This window comes from Diadema antillarum, unplaced genomic scaffold (assembly GCF_040938485.1).
Source record: "Diadema antillarum isolate AM-2024a unplaced genomic scaffold, OU_Dant_1.0 seq00000384_RagTag, whole genome shotgun sequence".
Lineage (NCBI taxonomy): Eukaryota > Metazoa > Echinodermata > Echinoidea > Diadematoida > Diadematidae > Diadema > Diadema antillarum.
Window position 1 is genome coordinate 1,351,823 of NW_027271382.1, and position 26,357 is coordinate 1,378,179.

General features: G+C 39.1%; 1 protein-coding gene across 1 annotated transcript; it reads right to left on the reverse strand.

Moving 5' to 3' along the window:
• Positions 1–10,326: 10,326 nt before the first annotated feature.
• On the reverse strand, positions 10,327–25,693 carry LOC139731761 (heterogeneous nuclear ribonucleoprotein A3-like). Its single transcript, XM_071642641.1, has 10 exons — positions 25,560–25,693; positions 23,095–23,213; positions 19,084–19,228; positions 17,120–17,303; positions 16,555–16,650; positions 16,181–16,285; positions 15,362–15,499; positions 14,784–14,912; positions 14,320–14,477; positions 10,327–13,149 (listed from the first exon to the last, which is right to left on the reverse strand). Exons 1-9 carry the CDS (start codon positions 25,572–25,574, stop codon positions 14,320–14,322), a joined length of 1,089 nt encoding a protein of 362 aa, XP_071498742.1. The 5' UTR covers positions 25,575–25,693; the 3' UTR covers positions 10,327–13,149.
• Between the last annotated feature and the right edge of the window lie 664 nt (positions 25,694–26,357).

Sequence of the window (26,357 nt, forward strand, 5' to 3'; positions counted from 1 at the left end):
TAGTGCCGTCATAGAAACACGCATGTGGAGGTGCAGAAATTAACATGAAACTAACGTGCAAGTAAAAACCAATATTCTGGTGGACTATCGTAAATTGATGGAAGTGAGGCAGCTCTTGAAGGCTTCAACAGAAGGAGCCGTTACTGCTGCAGCTGGTAGGCTGTTCCATAGCGGGACCACACTTGGGAAAAAGCTATGCTGGTAGGTTTGGATTCGGCAGTGGTGCTGTCTCAGTTGGAGATCATGACCTCTGGTACCCGATGCAGGATACATGTAAGGAGGTGCAGCTGGAATGGCTACAAAACCGTTCATGATCTTGTAGAGCATCAGAACTTTGTTTTGGGCTCGTCGTTCAAAGAGGGATCTCCACTGCAGTTGTTGAAGCATGAGGGCAACACTGCTTTGTTGTGCGTAGTTTGCGGTAACAAAACGGGCTGCGCGTCGTTGTACCATCTCGATTTGGTTGATGAGTTCCTTGGTGTGAGGGTCCCAGACTGTGGAGGAGTATTCAAGAGTAGGTCTTACATAGGTCTTATAAGCCAACGTCTTTATGTGTGGTGGGCATTTCCTTAGGTTGCGTCTGAGGAAACCAAGAGTGCTGTTGCTTCTCTTGCACATGTTATTGATGTGGGGTTTCCAGGTCAGATTGCGATGGATAGTGACACCCAAATATTTAGCCTCATCCACAATGCGAAGTGCTTTTCCATGAATTGAATATGGAGTTGTAGCATTGATGTTGTTTCGCTTGTTGGTGATTCTCAGCACCTCACATTTGTCAGCGTTGAGAGACATGAGCCACTTTTGTTCCCAATTCTGGATGTTACGAAGGTCTTGGTGAAGGGTTTCTGTGTCAGTGATAGTGTTAATGGATCGGTAAAGGAGGGCATCGTCAGCATAAAGTCGAATGGATGAAGAAACGCACTCGGGAAGGTCGTTAATGAAGACCAGAAATAATAACGGTCCCAGGACAGTGCCTTGTGGTGCTCCTGAGGTGACGCTGACAGTGCCACTCTTTGATCCTTCCAGTGTAACTTGTTGGGTGCGTCCTTGAAGGAAATCCCTTATCCATTCCAGGGGCTTGCCTCTGATACCATAGTAGTGGAGTTTGAGAAGAAGGCGCTCATGTGTTACACCATCAAATGCCCGAGACAAGTCAAGAAGGATTGCATCAATCTGTTGCTTATCTCGTAGACCTGTGGCAAGATCTTGGACAGTGACCAGCAGTTGTGATTCACAAGAGCGTCTACGTCTGAAACCAAATTGGCAGTCTGTGAGAAGATTGAGGGTGTCAAGGTGATGCATTATCTGGCTGTGAATGATATGCTCAACAGACTTACAGATGATTGAAGTGAGGGAAATTGGTCTGTAGTTTTCCGGTCTATGCTTGTCCCCCCTCTTGAAGATGGGGGTGATATTTGCAGACTTCCACTCAAGAGGGATTTTGCCTTGATGGAGGGTGGCATTAAATAGAAGGCAGAGAATGGGCGCGAGTTCATCTGCGGCTTCTTTTAACAATCGTGATGGTAAGTTGTCTGGACCGCATGCTGTATGTGGTTTGATGTTAGAGAGAAGCCTTCTTACTCCTTCAGGGCTGATAGAGAAGTCAATGATAGAAGGATGAGGACTGTAGCCAAGGTCTGGGAGCTCCGATGTATTTTCATGTGTGAAAACTGAAGCAAACTGTTCGTTCAACAAGTTAGCCTCTATAATGATTACTTGTGTTTTAGAAAGTCTTCTGCTTCTTTTTTCATGAAACCTATAAAGCCAAAAGAATTATTTGATGTTGTTTTAACATTTCAAAATAACAAGAGTCCAGGCTGTGATGAAATTGATTCTTATGTGTTAAAGCAATCTATTCAAAATCTTGCCAAACCACTGTGCAGTATCCTTAATCTATCTTTTGAACAAGGTGTATTTCCCACATCATTAAAAGTTGCTAAAGTTATACCAATTTATAAGAAAGGTGATACTTCTAGTATATCAAATTACAGACCAATCTCTATTCTATCTGTTTTTTCCAAGCTATTCGAAAAACTCGTACATAAACGTCTTCTTTCTTATTTGTGTCAGTACATAAACGTCTTCTTTCTTATTTGTGTCATGCTAGGATTTTATATCCCAAACAATTTGGATTTAGACCTGGGTACTCAACGTATATGGCTCTCCTTGACTTTTGTGATAGAATTGCACAGGCATTTGAGAAAAAGGAGTTTGTTATTGGTGTCTTTTTAGATCTTTCTAAAGCATTCGATTGTATAAGCCATGATATTCTTTTACACAAATTAAGTTTTTATGGTGTTAGAGGTATCGCTCTAGAATGGTTTAAAAGTTATCTACAAAATCGTAAGCAGTATGTATATGTAAATGGTTATTCTTCTCCAACTCAGAACATTAATGTTGGTGTGCCACAAAGCTCTGTTTTAGGTCCGTTACTTTTTATATTGTACATAAATGATCTGCAGTATTCAAGTAGCATTTTACACTCAATTTTATATGCAGATGATAGCAATCTATTTATCTCTGGCAATGATATCACTAGTACCTGTGCAATATTGAATAATGAATTAGCCAAAGTTCAAGATTGGTTTTTAGCAAACAAATTAAAGCTGAATATTGACAAGACATCATGTATGATATTTAAAACAAGAAACAAAGTGGTAAAAGTTAATGATATTGATATTTGTATTGCAGGTATCAGCCTTCCCATTGTACATACAGTAAAATTTTTAGGAGTTATACTAGACGATCATCTGACATGGAAAAATCATGTTGAGGATGTATGTTTTAAAGTATCTAGGGCAATTGGAGCAATAAATAGAATAAGTGCAATAGTTCCTCCTGCCGTACTCTTAAGTTTATATCATACCATGATCTTGCCTCATTTCATGTATTGCAATATCATCTGGGGGAACTGTGCAAAATCTCTTTTAAACCGTATTTATATTTTACAAAAACGTGCTATAAGAATTATTACCCATTCACAGCCCCAAACCCACACAGGTCCCTTGTTCAAAAAGCTAAATTGCTTTCTGTGTATGAAATTAATAAATTTGTTACCTGCACATTTGTATATTCCTATATTAACAATATCTTGCCACATTTTTTAAGACAACTGCTTCATTGAAAACAATACTCGTGTTGTATACAGTACTCGTCAAAGTAATAAGTTATATATTCCATTTTATAAATACAATGCTTCTAGACGTACTATAAGGTATGCTGGTCCACTTTTGTTGAATAACTTACCAGACAACATTAAAAGTACCATTAAAGTATACAACAATTTCTTTTGATTTAGTAATCTCGTTTGACACACGCATGAATGACTTAGATAATATATTGCTTGCCTAATTACTTGTTTATTGTAATGTTTTGTCATCTGTATAGTCCCATGTGTTCTGTAATGTTTTGTTCTGTGATAGTAATTAATAATCGTACCATTTTTAATTGTCAGGGATCAGCCTTTGAAAGGCCTTTATGGCCTATTGTTGATTCCTCCACGTGTTATACATTGATTGCATTGCATCTTGCATGATGTAAGTTGCGCTCACGTAATGTTTGTATGTCTTTTTATCTACCCTGTGGAAATAAATGAAATGAAATGAAATGATCTTCAAGTATAGTTCTTTATGAATTAATATGTCAGATTAGCGTACAGACACGTACAGTCGAGTAACTTTGATATCTATTTCAGCAATATTTGAGCAATTTCTATTCGCGTACCCCCCTGCCTTTACCATCGTCTACCGCCCATCGTTTGTAAGTAGGGATAGCGAAAAGTACCATCACAAAGACATATCTTCCTTGGAAAGTGGCTGGTGATTATGCAATGAGACAAGAGTCAATTGTCTTCGCATCTGAGCGGTAGATCCAGTTTGACACATACATGTACTTCAAATATTTTTGAGTGGCGGCTTCGAGCATGGGATCAAAGCGAATAAGACTGTTGTGACTCCATTTCTCGAACCTCCTTGATTATACCCCTGCTACTGTACTGGTTTGTGATAGGGTTAGATTTAACCCTAAAAAGACTGGGGGGGGGGGGGGGGCCTAAAAGGCCCCCCCCCCCTCGACATTTCGCGCGATTACTCAGCAACACGCAATGCTCTCGCCGCGATGCTCTATGACTTTTTTCTTTCGAGTTTCCCGCACATTTTGACACCAAATTTGTGACGCCCGGGGGTACGGTTCTGAAGTTACATAACTTTTTGTACATGCACGTGAGGCCGAAAATGGCTCAAAAATGTGATTTTGTGTACAAAGTCAATGTAAATTGAGTTTTTTCACATGGTTCATATAAATATGCTTATTTTTACTCTCAATGGCTAAAATTAATTTCTTTTAGGAGTATTATGCTTCAAAAAGTGTCTGCCACAAATTTTGTAAAAAAAAACAACAGAAACAAAAGGTCGAAAAAACAAAGAAATACATAAGAAATTCATAAAACAATAAAATAAATAAGAAATTAATTTTGATACCGAATTTTTTTTTCAAGTACATTTGCTGAGAATGCCACAAAGAATAATTAGACGAAAAATGAGCACTTTTGGAGCTTTATTTACTGATTTAGATCAAAGAGTCTGATTTCTTGCATAAATTAGCATAATTAATCAAAATAAAATAAAAGAAGACTATTTTGTAATATTTCAATATACGGTCTTGTAGATTACATCGCACACTACCATTGTGCAAATTTCCGCGGCGATCGCGCGATCCACGGCCGAGATCTTAAGGGGGGGCCCTTTAGGCCCCCCCCCCCCCCCCAGTCTTTCGAGCTACCAAAATAGCCCAGTCTTTTTAGGGTTAAGATTAGGGTTTGGGTTTGGTTTAGGGTTAGGGTCTTGGGTAATTGTCCAAGAATGTATACATACATTTGTGTATATCACCAAAAATAAAACAAACAAATTTCACGCTGTATTCACCAAGTTTATTTCGGCACACAGATTTTCGAGTGATTCGCACTTTCTCAGGTGTTGGTACTAAGAACTTTGTTTCAGTTTCGTTTTTGATATTATAACACCAACATGTGGACAACTTATAAATAAATAAATAAATAAATATATATATATATATATATATATATATATATATATATAAATACATACATATATATAAATATATATATATATATATATATATATATATATATATATATATAAATATATATATATATATACATATATATATATATATATATATATATATATATATATAACTTTACTAAGTTTTCACTATTTATCATTTGTTTCAGGTCAGTTTTCTTTTTGTTTTCATTATATCTATCTATCTATACACATGTGTATACGTTGGTGTCTGTGTCATGAATGGCATCTGTATCCCCCATAATAAAGGGATTGTATAGTATTGGTGGATATGAGAATTGGGCTTTTAACTTTTTGTGAGATACCAAGAAACCACTTAGGAAAATAGTACAGAGCATACCATTTAAGAGGAATTCAAAGTTTATCAGATGAAAATTGGTTTTGGTATCGCTGAGACATCCAAAAACAAAGTAAAACAAAGTGACCCGCTTTCTATTAGGAATGCTTTTTTTGGATACCTCAGCCATTTTAAAACCAATTTTCATCAAATAAATGTTGAATCCCTCTTGGAATTACATGCTCTTTCATATTTCATGAAAGGTTTCTCATTATCTCACCAAAAAATATTAGAAACCTGAAGTTAGGTCTCAACCAAAACTATACGCTCCCTCTAAGAGTTTGCACAGTGAAGCATTTCCAATAAGCAACGTCCAGAATATAGGCACACCTTTGCTCTCTCATACAACATACAGAAGCAAATACATGTACTCACTTACACACACAAGCTGTGCAAGTTCTGCCTTAACTCACTCGGTCCAGTTCAAAACATGTGTACAGACAATGTTGATAGCATTTAAGATGGAGGTCATGGAAAGTTAATAGGAGGCTCTAGCACTGATTCCACTCCATATACACTGTGCACTCACAGCTTCACTTTCACATCTTTTTTTTTTGATGTTCCCCCTTATCTTCTCAAAACCATATTTCAACAAGGATTAATGACTCTGATGCACAGCATGTTTCAATGTCATATCCGATTTAATTTGCATACGAGTCAACAACAAAATGCACCGACACATATACAAAGCTCAGAAAAGTGCAGGAATTTTTTTTGCCAAGCCTATGAAGCCTTCAAGAAAGAAAAAAAAAAAGATTTAATGGAGTACTGGCACAGAAAATCATTCCACTAAAAATCTGCATATTTGTGGTTCCAATTTTTCTGTAGCTTTTAAAATACTCTAATCTTATTTTCTATTTTTAAATTTGACATTTGTGAGAAAAGCAAGGGATAGTTTTGAGTGAATTTATGGATAAGTCAAGGGAGCAGAAACCTTGATAACGACGACCATGTTGGCAATATCTTTGAGGAAACTTAATTTACCATGAATTTGACTGATGCAAATGAGAAATTTCCACTCAACCAATCGTAGGGGCAACATTTTCTTCCACTTGCTTTATTTTACTGCTTGCCTTGTGCATTCAGTTCTCATCTAGCACACACTAAAATTGTGAAATCTGAACTCCCAAAGACAAAACAACTACGAACAGGAGGGAAAAATAAAACCTAAAATTTGGCTTCAAATTCAAATTACATGCCCCCCCCCCCTTTTTTTTAAACCCTTTGGGTGTAGTTTAGACTGATCTTTCAATGCCCATACAAATACAGTATGGAAAAACCAAGGACTGCCCCCCCCCCCCCCCCCCCATCCAATACACAGGAACCAGATGTACAATTTCTATTGGATATCACAATTTTGTTGTTGACTTTCTTCGCGGAATGCGGAATTTGGTAATAAAGCCAAAACCAAGCTCAATGTCACCAGTAGTGTCTGCTGCCAAATGCCATCCAGCAGACCATCGCGTTTATGAACTCTCAACACATCTATTCCTCTGCAATGCTGACAGAAAGCCTCCCATCGAAATGGTGCCGATACAGAAGTATCGTCCCTACGAGACGAAGTGTTTCCGTCATCCCTGCTCTTCTGCTGCACAGATTCTCCAGTTTCTGTATAAACAGTGCATGGAAAATACACACAAGTTTTTTTTATCATTGCTATTTCTGGAGGACTTTGAGTAAAAAAAGTCAATGCATATACTGTATATATATACTTCATGGGAGTAAAACTCTGCACATACTGTGGCTACATTGATCCATCTTCAATCCATTGTGTCACTGTCTCTACATTAAGCATCATCAAATACAGGTGTATGTGAAAGAGAAGTCAAACTTTGACGCGTCCTGAAAATGTACATACAGTGGTGCACACCTGAATTAATTTCAACACTAAAACAATAATGCAAGGGAGTTAAAGAGTTAATGCATTGCTGCAGATCAACTTGTCCATCTTTCTAGTTTAAAAAAATAAATAAAATATAGGATACATTTAGTTTGAGGTGTATTGAGTGCGAAATTTTGTTTGGTAACAAGAAAGTCCTATACCTTTGCCACTACACGGTGTTCATGCGTATTTTTTTTTTAGGATACGCACACAACTGTGTTGCTCTGGTGGAAGTAAAAAATTGATAACTCTCCCTTGTGAATTGAAGAGGAAGCATGGATTTCTTACTTTCCTCCACAGACAATTCTTAAATCCTTTGTGTGCTTGGAGTGCGTATTGGCACAAAAATCTCATTGCACTGTACACACCGTCTAAAGTCCCTCGACAGAACAGATTGATGATGTGCAAATATATTGGATACATGTACAGCATTACACCAAACCCGATACAGCTGTCAGCTGTTACCGCACATCACAAAACTCACCCCTTGTAGCAGGTTGTGCCAAATGTCATCACGGTAGAGGCCAATATCAAGGCATCTCTTCAGAGCCAACCACTATCAGCAGGGTATCCTCTGGGCTGGAATAAGATTCAAAAAGACAGAAAGGAAAGTGTTACGTGGGTCTCACATCCAAAGCTGAATCACGGACACCACCACACTTCCCAAATCCTTCTTTATACAGTACTATACAGCGCACTCCCCGATACAACAAACTTCCTTATGAAACAAAATTTTGTTACAACACAGTAAAAATTCAGGGCGCAGAACTATTATCACCATCATCTGCCCGGTAAAATTCCTTTCGGTGGTAACAAAATTTTGATATAATGAAAGAAAACTGCCAGTCCTGAAGACTTCACAATACTGAGAGTAACCTGTACTTACAAATCCCATGCACTTCTCAACAAATTTCTGTACAGCGTTTTCCTCTTCTACGTGTACGTGTACTCATCATTGGCAAAACAACAAGTGGCATGGGGATGACCACCAGGGATGCCACGTTCAAAAAATTTTATGAGTGAGATTTTCATGACTCGGCATCTCGGCATGCAAATGTGCGCGCGAGTGAGGGTGTGGGAGGGGTTTTTCCCCCCTGTGGCCTCCCATGGTAGGGAGCTTTTTCAATTTTTAGCTCTTAATGGTGCGATCAGGTGCATACTTAAGTGATTATTTTTTACTTATTTTGAAAGACAAAAGGGAAGTATACCTTCAATTGCAACTATCACTTTCATCTTGTGAGCTATGCTCATTATTATAGGCCCAAGTTGCAGACTTCGCCCGATGCGTGAGAAAAATGGGTGCCATGCGTGAGATCGTGAGATGGCCCCTAAATGCTCGAGTCTCACGCAGAATGCGCGAGACTTGGTAGCTCTGGAACACAATGTTATGTGCATTCACAAGGAATAGTCCAATTAGGGTTATGCAGGGTTATGTCTGCTCTACTGTCAACCAACTGTAGAGTTGCACAAGAATCGCTGGTGCTTTTACAGGAACCACTCAGGTCAACTTTGCTGAAATACGTTGTATTGCGACTATGAAATTCATTTTCACGATGCATGACAGAATGCAGCATTTGTAGTTGTTGGCCCTACCCCCCCCCCCCAAAAAAAAAATCAAAGAAAAAAAAATTCACTTCTTGATAGAACTGGTATAATTTTCACTAGTGCTGTCATTTCCATTCATCATATTAACGACCTGGATACTGTACTATACAGTCAACCTTGCTTAACCCTAAAAGGGCGGAATCCGCCCCCCTCGACGTTTCGTGCTATAATTCTCGTCACGAGGCTTCTTGACTTTGTTTGTTCAAGTGTCGCGCAACTTTTGAGACCAAATTTGCAACGTCCGCGTATACTTTTGCGAAACCACGCCCATTTTTGTAACAGAATGTTGCCCCAAAACGGGCACAATTTTGTGATTTTGTGTACATTTCCTATGGAAAACAGTGCTCTGTCAAGAAAGTCATAAAAACTTGATTATTTTTACAATTAATCACTTTCATTGATTAGTTTTGGGGTAATTATGGTAGAAAAGTGGTCAGTGACAATTTCCAATGAAAAAACAAAGAAAAAACAAAACTTGAAAAACAAAGAAATACATAAGAAATTCTGAAAATAAACTACATAAGAATTGAAATGAGTTTTGGAAGTTTTTGTGATGTACAATTGTTGAATATGCTAAAACAGATTTACAGATCAAAAATTAGACTCTCAATGCTTTTAATTTGGCTAAAATATGATCTTGAGCTTAATTTGCATAACTAATTAATTAAAATTAGAAATTGATTGTTTCAAAAAATCTTATGACGCCATCTTGTAGATTATGACGCAAGTCTCACGCATGCGAAATTTCATCGCGATTGCACCACCGATGGCCAAGACCTCAGGGGGGGCAGAATCCATCCCCCCCCCCGTTCTGAGCATAGCCAAAAAAGCCCGCCCCCTTTAGGGTTAAGCCGACCTCCCATTACGTCAAATAATTGCCCAAGTCGAAGGTCTTTTTAAGTCCTCTTCTCTTTATATTCTATTGATCTTAATCCCTCTTAAGTCAAATTTTCTCTATGTCAAAGCTATTTCTTCAATCCAAATAGATTTGACCTAGGCAAGGTTGACTGTACTTTTTTTTCATTCAACAGTTGTACACTCATACACACACACACACACACAGACACACAGAGCAAAGGACTGACAATCTCACCGAATATGATGAGCATCCAGAGCAGACATCTTCCATCATTGCCAAGAAATGCCGAACTATTCACCTTCCAAGAGTTTGCTGAAGGGTGGTGGGAAATGTAGTAGGTAAAATCAGTTCACGGAACCTTTCAACTTCAAGTATTTCACATATATTTGTATTACAAGTTTGAACAAATGAGCCATGCCTAATGTCCAAAAAAAAAAAAAAAAAAAAAATGATAAGAGAGAATCCAGGAATGCATTACTGTAAAACCCAAAATATTCACTGCATGAAACTTTCACAAATTGCTGACAATGATGGGTGCCCAGCATTGTACATGTACTGGCATTCATTGCATTGGGTAGACAAAAGGTGTGCATTCTACTTTTGGAAATCTCGACTTTCTTGAAATCTTGAAATTATGGAAAGTTTCATGCTTGCGCGAAAATTTCCAGTTTTACAGTATTATAAAAGGAAATGACTCTTACATGGTGCAATTTTTTGGTGAACATGAGGTAATGATTAAATTAGTGAATATGTATAGTTACATTTTTATATGTCTCACTCTATATGTCTACTAACTTAAAATAAAAACTGCACACAAAATATTTATATATATATCTCGATATACCTCACGAGACAAAAACATCTACAACAGTACCAGTATGTCCCCATACCCTACTTGCCACTAACCTTGTTCGAATCTACCTGAGCCTGGCTTAGGTTAGAAACTCACGGTGATCCAACGATGACTAGGAATAGATTCTCTCATTCTCTTCCTTATCTACTCCTGGAAATATATTTCTGACTGGACGGACGAGTCTTTCGATTTAATTAAGCTAGCTGGCTGGAAAAGGCAGATAAATCTACAAACAAAGGTAACCTGAATAAAAAAATTACAGAACTGGGCACTACTAAGAAAATAACACACAGCCAACAATTGCAGTACAACGCAAAGGCTTGTCATCATCACTCACAACGCACAAATAGCATTTTACCAACCAAAAAACCAAAAAAACCCTCACAATTATCATGTCAGAAAAGCATCCCACACACCACACTTCACACTATGGCCTCTCACAGAAGCCCTCGCACGTCTACCCAAATGCAATCCCAAAATAGGAAGGAAACACTAAGCTACGTTCACCCTTTAACCGACATTAATCACATCTTAATTTATTATTACTTCGTTTCGCTAATCTTGTGTTCAAAATAGAAGAAGGCGGAAAACGGAATTGAGAGATAACATCACGACTGACTCCAATTTAACTTTTCATGGGATTAACCCCAAAGTTGAATAGCAAACAACTACATCTTGTATTGCATATGAAGATAGTAACACCTGAAAAATAATTTCTTTAAGTGTACATTACCACTGCGACTGATCTATACTTACATTACAAATTCCAATATGGTAAATTAGTTTATAGGAAAATGACAAAGCAGCAAACCAAAAGAAATGTTTCTGACAGGAGGGAAGGTTTACCAAACATCAAAATGTACCAAAAAAAAATCTACAAAAAGTTGTGTCTTATCATAAAATTGTTACTTCATAGTCAGTTTAAAGTTACCATTGGTATGTGGCTATCGAAGACCACATGGAAATATTAAACTGTGCAACCAGACCTGATACTTGGCACACAATTATATCTTTAGGTAATCATGACTGTACAATTTAAGCATCTTATAGCATTATGAATGAGTAGCTTTGTACTTCGGAAATAAGGATTATCTAATCCATGACTTGTTCTATGCTTTGTTTGATCTATGACTTGATGAAAGCATGGCAAAGGAAAATAATGCCTCCAGCATTCTTCGGGTGGAGGCTTGGGTAGTTATCATTACTGTCAGGACAGATTAGTTGACCAAGAATTACAACCCATACTACAAGCAATGATGACATTTCCCCCAAGACATCTCAGTCACATCGCACCACATCAGCACCAAACACTCAAAGTGGGGAAAATACTCGCAAAGTAACCATTAACCATAAAATATGGAGGAAGGATGCCTCCAGACATTAGTGGGGGAAAAAAAAAAATCACTTAACTGAAGAAATAGTAAACTAGAATGCTTCCTGTTGTGTTCATTTTTACAAACATTTAATATACACAAAAAGGTTACAAGTTAAAACTGTGACACAATGATTTAAAATTCAAGTCTGGCGTATCATGATCTTTTACATATTTGGCATAAAGGGTCAGGTTCATTTCTGATAAAAAAATAGTTCATTCCACGAGCTCCGATCAATCAAAATCCTGATGAACAAACATCCTATATGTTCAAAGCCTGGCACTGCCCGAAAGATATCCTGCTCACCAGAGATGATTTCTACTTACTCATTTGTGATTACAAAATGAATACATTCATGAGGGAGTAGAATTGCAAAAATGTGATGTACAAAGATGTTACCTACTCTGCACTCTATTGGAACTCCGAGAGAAAATTTGTGAAATAAGTAATTGGTATTTGTATTAGCTGTAGATATTCATATGTTGGATAACCAATAAATCACCACAAATAGAATAACAACCAGCACTAACTCATGAGTAAATCCATTTTCACAAGCCGACGGACATTAAACAAAAAAAAACGTTGCCTTACAGGTACGATTAAACTACACAAGGTACACTGTACAATTTGTTGTAGCACAGCACAAAGGGAAATTGTGCATATCCAAACACAATCACTCAAATTCCTGGACGCCTATTTAGCATGAGTTCAAGTCCGCCTCCTTGATCTGGTGGTAAGGTCTGCGTCTGACAATACTTGAATAAACTTGCGTGGTCTCTTAAGATGCCGTGCTACCTCCAGTGGAGACCCCTAACAGGGATAACGCCGTGACCAATATCATACCCCAAAAACTTCCTTAGCTCTGCCCCCAGGTCCTTCCTCTCTCTTTCTCTCGTTGGTTAAGAACAGCGCTCTAATCACGGATTTCACCTTATCCTAGACTCCAGTACCCTCCTTGTCGTTTATCTGTGCTCCTGCATAAACTGTTCTCTGGCGAGGTAAGTGTGGCCCTTCATGCCTACACTAACTGGGAGCTTAACAAAAAAAAAAACTCTTGGGGTATAATATCTTGCTCTGTCCTCTCTAGCTGAAGAATCCTTTTCCTTTCCTCTCGCTGGCTACCATATTAACTTTCTGCCTGTGATGAATAGTAAACCATAGAACACTAATCGTAACTGATAAGTTGCCTGACAGACGAATGCTTTAACGTTACACAAAAACACAGCGTACCATGCATGTTAGAGTTGAAGGGAGAGGGGAAAAAGGGAAACAGAAGCCAAGACCAACAAAATGGAGCGGGGCTGGGAAAGAGAATGAGGTCTGGGCATAGATTTGGATGAGGAAACTTGGAAAGGGTGGTAGAAAACATGTTCCAAAATATATGTGCAAAGTTGATTCTTAACTTACAAATCATAGAATCTAACTATACATAGTAAGGCAAAAAAAAAAAAAAAAAAAAAATCAAACTAATAATAAATGTAAGGAAGCATGTTAATGTTACGAGAAGATAAGTTCCGCCTACTCAGTTTCATAACCACATACTCAAAAATTATGAACAATACCGAGATGTCAATATGGGACAAAAATATACAAACTGAGTGAGAGAATATCATATAAACCCAGTTGTTCAACTGTGACTTTTGTCAACATTTGCATGAAGCTTTCATTTTATCTTTTGTGATTTTCCTCAGCTTTATTTACTCCCTTTCAGATGTATTACTAGAAAATAAAACGAAGCCTACTACTGCTCTTCTAAAACGTAAGATTTCCATGACTGGCTGGACCAATTACTTCTTAAACCAATGACGGAGCACTTTATGACAGAATATAAGCCCAAATAATCCCCAACGATTTTGAACTTATGCATTCATATATTATACCACTAATCTAGAAGAGGAGTTACAGCTACCATGTGGGAGCAAAAAAGAAATAGTAGTAATAATAAAGAAATAAAGAAATAAAAATGAATGTATGATGGCTAGGTGCACACTTCAGTAGTACAAGTTTGCTTGGCTTTACCTAGTTTTGGTAAGGGTCAACTACAGTTTTATAAAATATGTGCTCTTTTCTGAATGATATGAGTGAACGTTTTGATCTCTTTACAGGAGTGAATTGGCAACCGAATTGGCAACCCAATTTGCAACCTTGTTGGCTGCTGACTGCTATGCAATATGCCCATTATCTATAGAGTATGCTCTTTCTAGGTTTCATGAGTCATCAGATCTGGTCCATCTGGCCCATCACTATGTGACTGAGACTGATGTTTTATGAGGCCCAAGGTCAACGCGACCTTATTCCGCATACTTACCTAGTATCTCTTGCCACCGCCATAACCGCCTGAGGCGCCACCGTAGCCTCCGCTGCCACCGCCGTAGCCACCACCGCCACCTCCACCGTAGCCGCCTCCATAGCCGCCACCTCCGTAGCCACCACCACCGGGTCCGCCGCCGCCGTACGGGGCTGCTGCTGGCACACAATGCAAAGGTTCTATCATAAAATCAAAGTTCCCTGTAAGCTTCTACAATGTGCTTACATTCACTACTAGCTTGTAAGAGCAGGGGCAGACAAAACACAATTTCATCGGGACTGAATTCTTTACACCCAGAGCGTCAAGCGCACATTTCAGCCGCAAAGAGGAAATGGGTGGGGGCTACATATGCATGCGAGTACCCACTGTATAACAAGCAAACAAGTAAAGTCATGTGTTCTGTTGAAATGCCAAGTACCGATCTAGTAACAGAGCATGACTGGCCCAAACCCCCCTTAACTTACAAGGATATGGTCCTTGGTTACGTCCCCCAAAGTTTCCTCCTCCTCCACCACCACCTCCTCTCACTGGGCCGTAGTTGGAGTTCTGGCCTCCATAGTTGGTTCCAAAGTCATTGTAGTTGCCCCCGGGTCCTGGAAGCATTAAAAGCAGAAAAAGAAGAAATTTGGGGTTTGTCAACAGAGCAATCTACTTCATAGAATTGCTTGTGGATGACGCTTTTTTCACTCATGAGCAGAGATGCTCACAAAGAAACACTTTTTCGAATGATCAAATAACTTCAAAAGGTTCATTTTTCAGATACCACTGGTCGCGCTGACGCTTTGAAGAAGTTTAGGGGAGGGTATATACAAACTATTGCATCAAAACTAGAGACAGGCAAGTGCATACACTTATATAGCATTTCCATGTTGATTTTATACAAGGGCAAATTCTGCTTCCCTCCCCTTTTAGATAAGCTCATGAAATAAAGATTACACAAAGAATACGATGATCAACTGTCCCTCTACACACATAACTTGGCTCTGAGTCGGCTAACTTTCTCAAAATTACGAAATTTAAGACTTCTGTACGAAATTCTCACCAGAGTTGTAGCCACCGCCATAGCCACCACCGCTTCCGCCTCCATAGTTGCCACCGCCACCACCTCCGTAGCCACCGCCGTAGTTGCTGCCGCCTCCTCCGTATCCACCTCCTGGTCCACCATAGCCACCACCGTAATCTTGCGAAATAGTAAAGAAATGTCAGTGACACGGATGATCAAACCTGACAAGTTCTCATGTCTTATGCCACTTAACTTTTGACTGGCTCATATGTGCTTCCGACTGAGCATTTGCATAGTTCAAATACATCACAGCCACTGCTCCGCAGGGCTTGTGGTGACACATCAATGACTTGCTAACACGAGTTCTGTCAGATATGAGTTCTGTCAGATGCGCAAAGATCTCACATCCCTCACATTGATATAATGCCTTCAGCAAAGTTCACATCAGCAGCACAAAGGAAAATGACCGATCATATGCCAAGTTAATATCGTGGTCATCAATACTCCTTTCTTAATTTTTTTTTTTTCATTTCAAAGAAAATGAGAGCACAAGTGGTTTGATGGAACACAGCAATTGACATTGGAACATCACATGAGAGTTAAAATACTTTTTGTGCCTATCAATACAAAGAATCCACAGAATCCGCCCCCTCCGGTTTTAGCACAGCCAAAAAAGCCCGGCCTAATTAGGGTTAAACCATGTTTAATGGCAGAATCCGCCCCCCTCTGGTTTTAACATAGCCAAAAAAGCCCGGCCTGATTAGGGTTAAACCATGTAAGTGAACTAATGATAGAGGGCAATAGACATATTACAGCTTAAAACAGAAAGGGTATGCATAGCTCTGAAGATCAGCATACCTCCACCACCTCCCTGGCCATAGCTGTTGCCACCTCCTGGACCATATCCACCACCGCCTGGCCCATATCCACCGCCAGGGCCGTAGCCTGGCCCTCCGCCATACCCTGTAAAACAAAGGACAAAGACATATTTCCTGGTAAAACCCAATCAAAATTGAACTTCAAATAGAAACTGACATGGGGTAATAAGAGAATTGAGGCATTGTCATGGCAGCACATAGTAAATTTTAATCAATTTAGCAAGCAGTGACTTTCAGAGTAGTTCTTGGAAAATTTTTGAAACATCAGTATTTATGGGCATAACTACAGATCAAAATCATGTGACAGAGAGGGTATCAACAGCTTTCTTCCTTTCCTTCTGTCCACACACTTACCTTGTTCCTCTCGCCTCTTGATGTCCTGCATTTCTTCCTTCGAGAAAGCCTTCTTCCCTTCCACCTTCTTGCCATTGATGTAATGGAATTTCTTGACTGTTGGTAAACAAAGAGGGTCATTTCAATCTTTCTGCACACAATTTTTTCATGACAAATATTCAAAAACTTGCACTGTCAAAGCATAAAATCAATACCACTTTTAATATAAGCTTTCTTTTAAAAATCTTTATATAAGATAACAACAAAACTTAGATTAGTGTGTCAAAAAGTTCTTTGCACGGGCAAATCCTGTTATCACGAAGTCCTTGGGACCGGCAGCTTTCTATCAGTATAATGAAATTTTGTTATCAGAACAAATAAGCATATAGAGGTATCTCATTGATATTTCTGGACCCTGAATTTTACGTCTTTGTATTGCAATTTTGTTGTAACAGTGTTCGTTTTAATGGGAACAAACTGCATAATAATGTCTCTATTCACTTACTCAAAAAGAAAAAGAAAGCGACAACGCAACAGAGCTCATTATAAGAGAGCGCATATTGGGAGGACTCTTTCCACAACTTACTGATGATTTGATCCACACTGTCAGTGTCATCGAAAGTGATGAAGGCAAACCCCTTGGCCAGGTGAGCACTGATCTCGGTGATGTTGCCGTACTGTGAGAAGTAGCCGCGCAGGTCTTCCTCGGACATGTCTTTGGGGATTCCGCCGATGAAACTCTTGAACGAGGGCTTTTTTGGTCCTTTCTCCTGTGAAGCGCATGCATGTCAAGGAAATGGACTTATCACTTATCAACACCACACATCAACATCCACTTTGATGTTTACACATGTTTGAAGAGTGTCTTGCCAAGTTTGTGAACTTAGCAAAGCTCATACCAAATGCTGTGTATGCCATCAGTGCAAATTGTGTTAGCTATGGCACCCCATGCACATGCATATACTGTATGTTAATCTTATATACAGATTTGGGAGAAACCCAGTACATTTCAAGTACCTTTTACTTTCCCTTTTCCCCATCTTAGGATAAGATGGCAAGTTGCCAACTAAGCTAGAGTAAAAAAAATGTAGCCAAATACCCTTGTCAGAGAAAACAAACAGTGACATTAGGCAGGGCTGCACATTAACCCATTTTTTTTTCCTACTGGTCCGACCTATCTGCTGGACCAGTAGGTACCCAGTTTTTCCATCTCTTACTGGTCTATTCCTGAAAGAGTTACTGGTCCGACAGTGATTTTCACTGGTCAGGGACCGTCAGACCAGTGCCAGTGTGCATGTTGCATGAGGCATACCCTTTTCCCTGTACAATCTATTAGTTCAAGAATGGCGAGACTCTCAAGAAGCCTCCATGTATATTCTATAAAGACAATCTCAATCTGCACTGAAGCAAGAAGAGCAGAGTGCAACACTCTGCAATTTATGTTCAAGTCTCCTTTGATAAATTCAAGTGAACAGAATGATATTTGAGGTCTTTGCCCGCAACATTAAACTTAAAGGCATAATTTCCCATTTGCAGAAGAAACAAACACCCAGCATTAGTGCTTCAAAATAGTTCTAAAATGTGAGTTAGGGATAGAAACAGCCACTAAAAAAATTTGAATCCGTATTATCGATGTTAAGTGTCACTAAATACATAAAAACAGTAGTTATAATAAAAAGGTTTCCAGACTAAACCGCCTACAGTTACGGTTTATTGAGAAAAACACTGATATCTCCTTATATTCTAGGCTTTATTGCGAAAATTTTATATACTGGGATGTTTTGTGGTACAACAGACCTACACATATGCATCAAATGTGATATTTTGAACATTTTTAAAATCACTGCTCCCACAGGTAAACTGGACCTTTAAAGGGGAAGGCTAGTAACTGATCAGTGGGAATCAGTGGAAATGCTTGGAGATGATTGTTCCAATCCTTATGGGATTCATTCAAGAGGTTATTGTATATCTATTGTTGTGTGAAAATGATTTGTTCAGAATGGTCTCATATTCAAGTAATGTGCAGTTTAATGCTTCCAGGTTAGCGTCCCTAGCCAGTGACGCAGCATTAATTAGCCTTTTGTAGCAAAATGTACAATACAGGTCAAAAATCAAGGTCAAAGGTCAAAGAAGTCAAAGGTCAAAATTCTGTGTAGAAGTTTTGAAGCCCTCACCTAGTGCCATCACATAAAGCAAACAGAATCGAAATCGGGTTAGAAATGGCAAAGGAGTAGCATTTTGTAGCAAAATGTACAACATAGGTCAAAGGTCACAACTGAAATTCTTTGTAGAAGTTTCAAATCTCCCATGTAGAGCTATCATATAAATCAAACAGAATCAAAATTGGCTCATAAATGACAGAGAAGTAGCAAATTGAACATTTTGATCACACACGGATGCACACACACACGGACACACACACGTACACGCCCGTTTCATAGTCCCCTGCTCGAACTCGTACGGTGGGGACAATAATGTTATCACTAAATGTCTTATTGTGGATGAAGACGCATCAAACAGATGCAGCTGCATAACAATCAAACTACTCACATCCCTGGCCAGCGCTCGTCTTGTGTCAACATCTCGGCCATCGATGTTGTGTGCTTTCTCTCTCCTCGCCATCATCACCTTGTCTACTTCCTCTCTCGATGCGAATGTGACAAACCCGAAACCCTTGGACTTGTTCTTCTCTTTACTGCAAAAAGAAGAAAGGCAACATACAAGACATTAAGTTTCAAGGTGGATGAGCATAAAATGAGCTACAATTACACATGAGCACATGCAATGTAAGTCTATCACTTCTATAAATAGTAAGTACATTTCCAATACGATTTTTAATGTGCCTTCAACAATTCAATACTTTGTTGAAATTCTTCAGACATTACCCGTTGAGGACAAACTGATTTTGCTACAACATGCATTTCCCATGCGCAGTGATTTTCCGTTTCAAAAAATTGCCTTTTCCGTTTCAGAAAATCATGAATTCCGTTTCAACATGGTGAAAAAACGGAAATTCCGTTTTCCCATATGAATTGTACATACAAAAAATGCAAATTCCGTTTACATGTATTTGCATGCAAAAATGAACAAAAATTAAATGATTGCTATTTGAAGTTTGTGTACCTGTGTAATCGTGTATACATTCATACATGTTATGCATAGTGTATACCTGATGATTTCCAACCTCTGTACATACCACACACCCATGAAGACAAATGAAATGAAACATCAGTATGACAATTTATTTATTTCGACTGTCAAAACATGCACAGGGCTGTCACTTAACTTTTTTCCTTGGTTGCCAGCCGGGCAACCTATAGAGTTTTTTAGGTTGCCAAATGGCGGTTTAACAAATAGGTTGCCACAGTGATAATGTTCGAAGAGTATTGCATAATGTGTAAATCTGCAAGGTTAATTATGGCGATGATAAAGAGGGCTGTTTACACTGCTGTTTACACGACTGTTTACACTGCTGTCTACAAATTAGAAAAAAATATACAAAGTAAAATATGTCTCTGAGTCTCAGCTAGTGACTTTATGCTAGTCAAGTGTTTTTATTCCTTTGATTAGAAGCTGCAAACAGAATACATGATAATCAGTTTAACAAGGAAAAGTAGAAATTACGCGGTGCGTAAAATATGTCCCCGCCGGAAGTAGCATTTAGTAGCAAAATGTACAATAAAGGTAAAAAGATCAAGGTCAAAGGTGAAAGAAGTCAAGGGTCAAAATTCTATGTAGAAGTTTTGAAGCCCTCACCTAGTGCCATCACATAAAGCAAACAGAATCGAAATCGGGTTAGAAATGGCGAAGGAGTAGCATTTTGTAGCCAATGTACAATATAGGTAAAAAAAAATCAAGGTCAAAGGTCAAAGAAGTCAAAGGTCAAAATTCTGTGTAGAAGTTTTGAAGCCCTCACCTAGTGCCATCACATAAAGCAAACGGAATCGAAATCGGGTTAGAAATGGCAAAGGAGTAGCATTTGGTAGCAAAATGTACAATACAAGTCAAAAATCAAGGTCAAAGGTCAAAGAAGTCAAAGGTCAAAATTCTGTGTAGAAATTTTGAAGCCCTCACTTAGTGCCATCACTTAAAGCAAACGGAATTGAAATCGGGTAACAAATGGCGAAGGAGTAGCATTTTGTAGCAAAATGTAAAATATAGGTCAAAAATCAAGGTCAAAGGTCAAAGAAGTCAAAGGTCAAAATTCTGTGTAGAAGTTTTGAAGCCCTCACCTAGTGCCATCACATAAAGCAAACGGAATCGAAATCGGGTTAGAAATGGCGAAGGAGTAGCATTTTGTAGGCAATGTACAATATAGGTCAAAAATCAAGGTCAAAGGTCAAAGAAGTCAAAGGTCAAAATTCTGTGTAGAAGTTTTGAAGCCCTCACCTAGTGCCATCATATAAAGCAAACGGAATCAAAATCGGGTTAGAAATGGCGAAGGAGTAGCATTTTGAAGCAAAATGTACAATATAGGTCAAAGGTCAAGGTCAAAGGTCACAACTGAAATTATGTATAGAAGTTTCAAAGCTCTTATGTAGTGCTATCATATAAAGCAAACAGAATCAAAATCGGGTTAGAAATGGCGAAGGAGTAGCATTTTGAACATTTTGATCACACACGGACGCACGGACAGACGGACACACGGACACACAGACACACACACGTACGGAGCCCGTTTCATAGTCCCCTGCTCGAACTCGTTCGGCGGGGACAATAAGCAGTGTTGATAGAAACTTCAGCACTAAAAGAACGATCAATCTACCTGAATCTTTCTTCAGTCAATACATTGTAATCCAGTTAATCATGCCGTGGGACAGTACATATTTGTGTATCACTATCAAAGCCTGGCCTGCAGTATCAACAACTATCATTATGAATGTCCTCTTTCTTGACTTGCCAGTCAAGTGACTTACAGTGTACTACTGTCTAGTCAAGTCTTTATATTCCTTCAGAAGGTCTAAACAGATGAAAAATTTCAGCACTAAAGGAACAATCAATTTATCTTTCTTCAGTCAATAATCCAGACAAGAAACTAGCACTCATTTCACTCTGATCTTTCCCCATTCTGGCCTCGGTCCCCCCCACCCCCCCCCCCCCCCCCCCCCCCAAAAAAAAGGAAAAAAAAAACCGAGGAAAACGCACACACATTGCAACGCAACAAAAACCTCTCCCCTACACCTTCCCGATTTCCGTGTTTCTGTCAGGTGAAACGACATGTTCAAATACAAAAATAAAACAACAGTAGATATTGATTGAAACTCAACACCCATTCATGCCAGCCAGGTCAGGCTGCCATAAACTTCAAAGCACATTCCGACAGCTGGCTGGTTGGCAGAAGAATTTGCGCGCGCGTGTCAATTTCTTCACTGGAGAGAGGGCCTGGGAACAGCCCCTTTCCCTGTTCATCTCCAACACCCCAGACAGTTCATGACCTCCAAGAATGCGCCAGTACGCGCGGTTTCTTCTGTTGATTGGTCTCTCTCTCTCCACCCCACCCATGCCAGTCTGGCATGGCACCTTGGCATCGTGGGATTTTTCTTTTTTCTGCGTGAACTTTTGGAGTTCGATCACTCTTCTCTCGATCCTGAATCATGCATTGTGCGCTGTGCTCTACACACGACATAGCAGGCAGGCATTGCAAGTCACCACTCCACTCACCTGCTGACAGCTTACCGCGAGCAGAAAACAGTTAGACAGTTTCTTCTGTTGCCGCTACTTTTACTGCCAAAATACTGGCTTTATCATCACACATTATTCGGCGAGACACACGTTGTGTTTTGGAATATAAATGGACTTTCTTCTATGGTTATGATTGTTGGTGCTGGATCAAACTGAGTAAGTGTTCAACAGTTATTGAAATCGTGACATCGCTAGAACTTGCAACTAACACAACTTGGCTTAGAAACTCAGTTTCCGCAGTCTGTGAATATCGTGGACATGTAATAATGATTAATTCACAGCTTCTGTTGGATTTATTTTTACTTTTATGTGTTTTATTTTGTTAAAAAGTGATTTTCCGTGTGGAATATTTTTTCCGTTTCAAAAGGCCGTTTCCGCGTTTTCCGTCCGTTTTCCGCGATCGCGGAAAATCACTGTCCCTATACCTGCCCGAGTATACTTGGGACTTGTCCTCAACGGGTTAATATCAAAATGAATATGCATTTCCCCCCTTAAACAATGTTAACAGGACATGATTCTTTTTCTTTCTTTCTTTTTTAATTTCTGTTTGAAGATATGAAACGAAGGATCTGTGTATAAACCAGGACAGATTCTCATTTGCAGCGAGGCTCTAAAAAGGCTCCAATTAAACCTCTTATCTTTGCGACAGGCAAATAATAAAGCAAGCATGCACATTTCTGAAACATAAAATCTCTGTAGAAATAATTCGAAAAATGGATGATTGATTCTTTTAAATTTTTACACCAAGTTCTGAAATGAATGAACATAGGTTCTAAAAAAAAGAGAGAAATATTCAGGGACCAGATAATACCTAATGAGATCAACACCTACAGTACCATACACAATGAATACTCCAACTTCTGTTCAAGGCCGACTTACTCCTTAATGACACAGCAGTCTGTGATGGTTCCGAACTGCCCAAAGTGCGCCCGAATTTCATTTTCACCGGTGTTGTAGTTCAGCCCTCCCAGGAAGAGCTTCCTGTCTTGCTCCGACTCCTGCAGTGGGAATTAATATTTTTGTTGATAATGTTACTTCAGTTATATTCGTTTGTCCTACACATGCTGGTTTCATCATGCAGAGTAAATGATCAGCTCTGTTGCGACAGGATGCCTTTCTGCAGCAGGGGCACTTTCATTAGGTAAAACAGCTGAAAATAAAGAGTGTCAAGTGTGCTTAGTCCCACTTAAGAATACAAGTGTGTGTTGTGTCATGTTCCATGAAAATTTCACTCAAATCTTGGATATTTCAAACAGTGTAGGCCTATTTACATGCGTTGTAACTTGTACTTATGAGATGTAGATTTTACTAGAATAATTGTGGCAGTGTGCGGCCGTGAGCCTGTTCACAGCAGGTAAAACTTTTTCCGTAATATACGCTAAGTACAGCGACGTACTGTAAACGAGGAATGTTCGCGTGCATTTTAATTTCGCGAGCCAAGATTTGCGAAATTAAAATGCATGCGAAAGTTCTTGTTTACACTATATGCATTGAATGTTAAGAGGTAACTCGTGAAAATTTCAAGCCGCAAAATAGATCGTTGGCTCCAATTTGCGAAAATTTTATGCCGCAAAAATATGTTTTACAGTAATCTATACAACTGTACATGCATACTGGTTGAATTATAGACTTTAGGACACTACCAATCTACAACAAACCACTGTCACTGATAATATGGGCACAATCTCCGACAACAGTGAAATTTTCTCACCTAAATGACAACATATCGCATCCAAAATTTTATTTTGGGTACATCATACATAAGAAACAAGGGACTAAAAAACTGGGAAAAAACTGGAATTTTTGATATTTTCCTGATGTTCGTGGATTTTGAAAACATGTCCTCAAGTAAAATGAAACTTTTGCGAGCTGCTGTCTGTGGGCCGCCATTTTTTTTCTGGAAGTTGGTGACCATAAAAAAAATCAGAAAAACACGAGAAAGACATCAACAACACCGCCAGAATTGCGATTCCCTGTTTACAGTCGGTGCTAATAGTTATATAAAACAAGCCACAAGGAGGCCAGGATATCAATGCAATGAATGGATCTTCAGCCAACTCGCAACTGTCGTCCGAGCAAAGGCCAGTTTATCCGTTTGTGTTTCACACGTGCAACCGCATGATCATGACCTAACTACACGCAGCCGCTGTCGCGAAGCGACGCGGCTGCACCTGTATTCCTTCGCAGACGTTGTCATTTTTCAGTGTGGTTGTGCGACTCCTTCATGATTATCTTTATTAATCATGGAAAACTAAAATACAAGGAATTATTGTAATCTATGATAATCATTCAATAATCGGTATGCGATTTTTTGTTTAATTACGTCAAAAACTCACCGAAATCAGGTCTGTAAACGTCCTTATTGCTTCACTCCTCATCTGCGTGTTATTTGAATGGCATTCACTCTCGTATACTACAACGTACAACGTAGGTAGTCAGAGAGCTAGAGGGCGCCTCTCCGACTACCTACGTTGTACGTTGTAGTATACGAGAGTGAATGCCATTCAAATAACACGCAGATGAGGAGTGAAGCAATAAGGACGTTTACAGACCTGATTTCAGCCACAGATTTCGGTGAGTTTTTGACGTAATTAAACAAAAAATGGCATACCGATTATTGAATGATTATCATAGATTATGATAATTCCTTGTATTTTAGTTTTCCAAGATTAATAAAGATATTCATGAAGGAGTCGCACAACCACACTGAAAAATGACGTCTGCGAAGGAATACAGGGGCTGTCTCTACAGCGGCTGCGTGTAGCTAGAGATCATGACCTAACAATATTCTATTGTTACTAATACTGTAGCTCAGTAGCTGCAGTGCAACACAAATCCACCCAATTGCCCAAACATCAATATCCTGTTGTACCAAGTTCAAGTTGTATGGTTAGGCCTAACGTTAGTTGTCCTTTCCCATTCCAGAACGTCCTAACGTTAGGATTTCCTTGTGATGAGAAATCGGCTATGACACTCAACGACAGGTATTCATTAGACAGGTTTACAAACGTGGGGAAAGGCGAAAGCGTTGACATGTGTTTAACGGGGTTATAAATATGTGGATACAATTTACGAAGCAAAGACTTGATCTGTCCGGTGTAACAAGTTACGGCAACCTATTTGTTTGATTTGTAAAGCCGTGTAAAATTATTGACCATTTCACATTGGCTCATACCAATGGCACTGTAGCTGTAGAACACCTCCGCTTCAGTGAACTGATCACGTTCTTTGTTCAATTTCCGATTTGCTTTCGACATTGCTATCAACAGTTAATAGATAAAATCACGAAAATTCGTACTTAAAGTTTCGTAAAAGTACCCTACGCTTAATGATATTTTACTTACGTTTCGGTCAGGCATTTTTAAGTGTACAAAGGATGCAAATAACTCGGCAAAATCAGTGAATCTTCACGCGTACTACCCTTCTCCGCAGAGGCAATTTGGTACACAGAGAGATAAGCAGCTATAACACACGCGGCTGCGGAGGTATGAAAGCACGGTAGCACGTACGTACGTCCCCACGAACCACACATGTAAACCAAGATGGTGGTGATGCCTTGAAATACAATGCACCACTATTATTATCAAAGGATGTAAAAAAGATGCGACTTCTGCGCAGTTTTCTGAGCAGATTTCCCCTTAGTTAATTGGCGTCACGTGATTGAGCGGCGCGCTGCGCACTAACCAATCGTGGATTCTAGATCATTTTTCTGGTTTGCTTTTGTCCAACCACAGAATCTTCCTGAATAGCCACGCTGTACACTGACCGGGTCATTTAAATTTTAAAGCCTTTGTTGTCCAGTTGTATGGCACAGCATGGACCATGTCTACAGCGACACGTCGCTGCGGCGTTCATAGAAATGTACCTTTTGTGAACGACGTCTTTGTTGTTGGTTTTTTGTTACTTACCGACTTACGTACGCTAAAGTAATAAAAAAGAGAACTTTTTCAGACTGTATTCTAGGAAATATACAGTAGATGCGTTGTATGTGCGTTGCGTGTGGGGGAAAAGCCCATCAAACAAGACACGATAATTATTGAATAATTATACTCTAGGTGCGGTAAATGAAAACAAAAATGTTTTGTGTATGTTCATATGAAAAACTCCAATGGAAAACAAGATACATAATATGTTTGATGCAG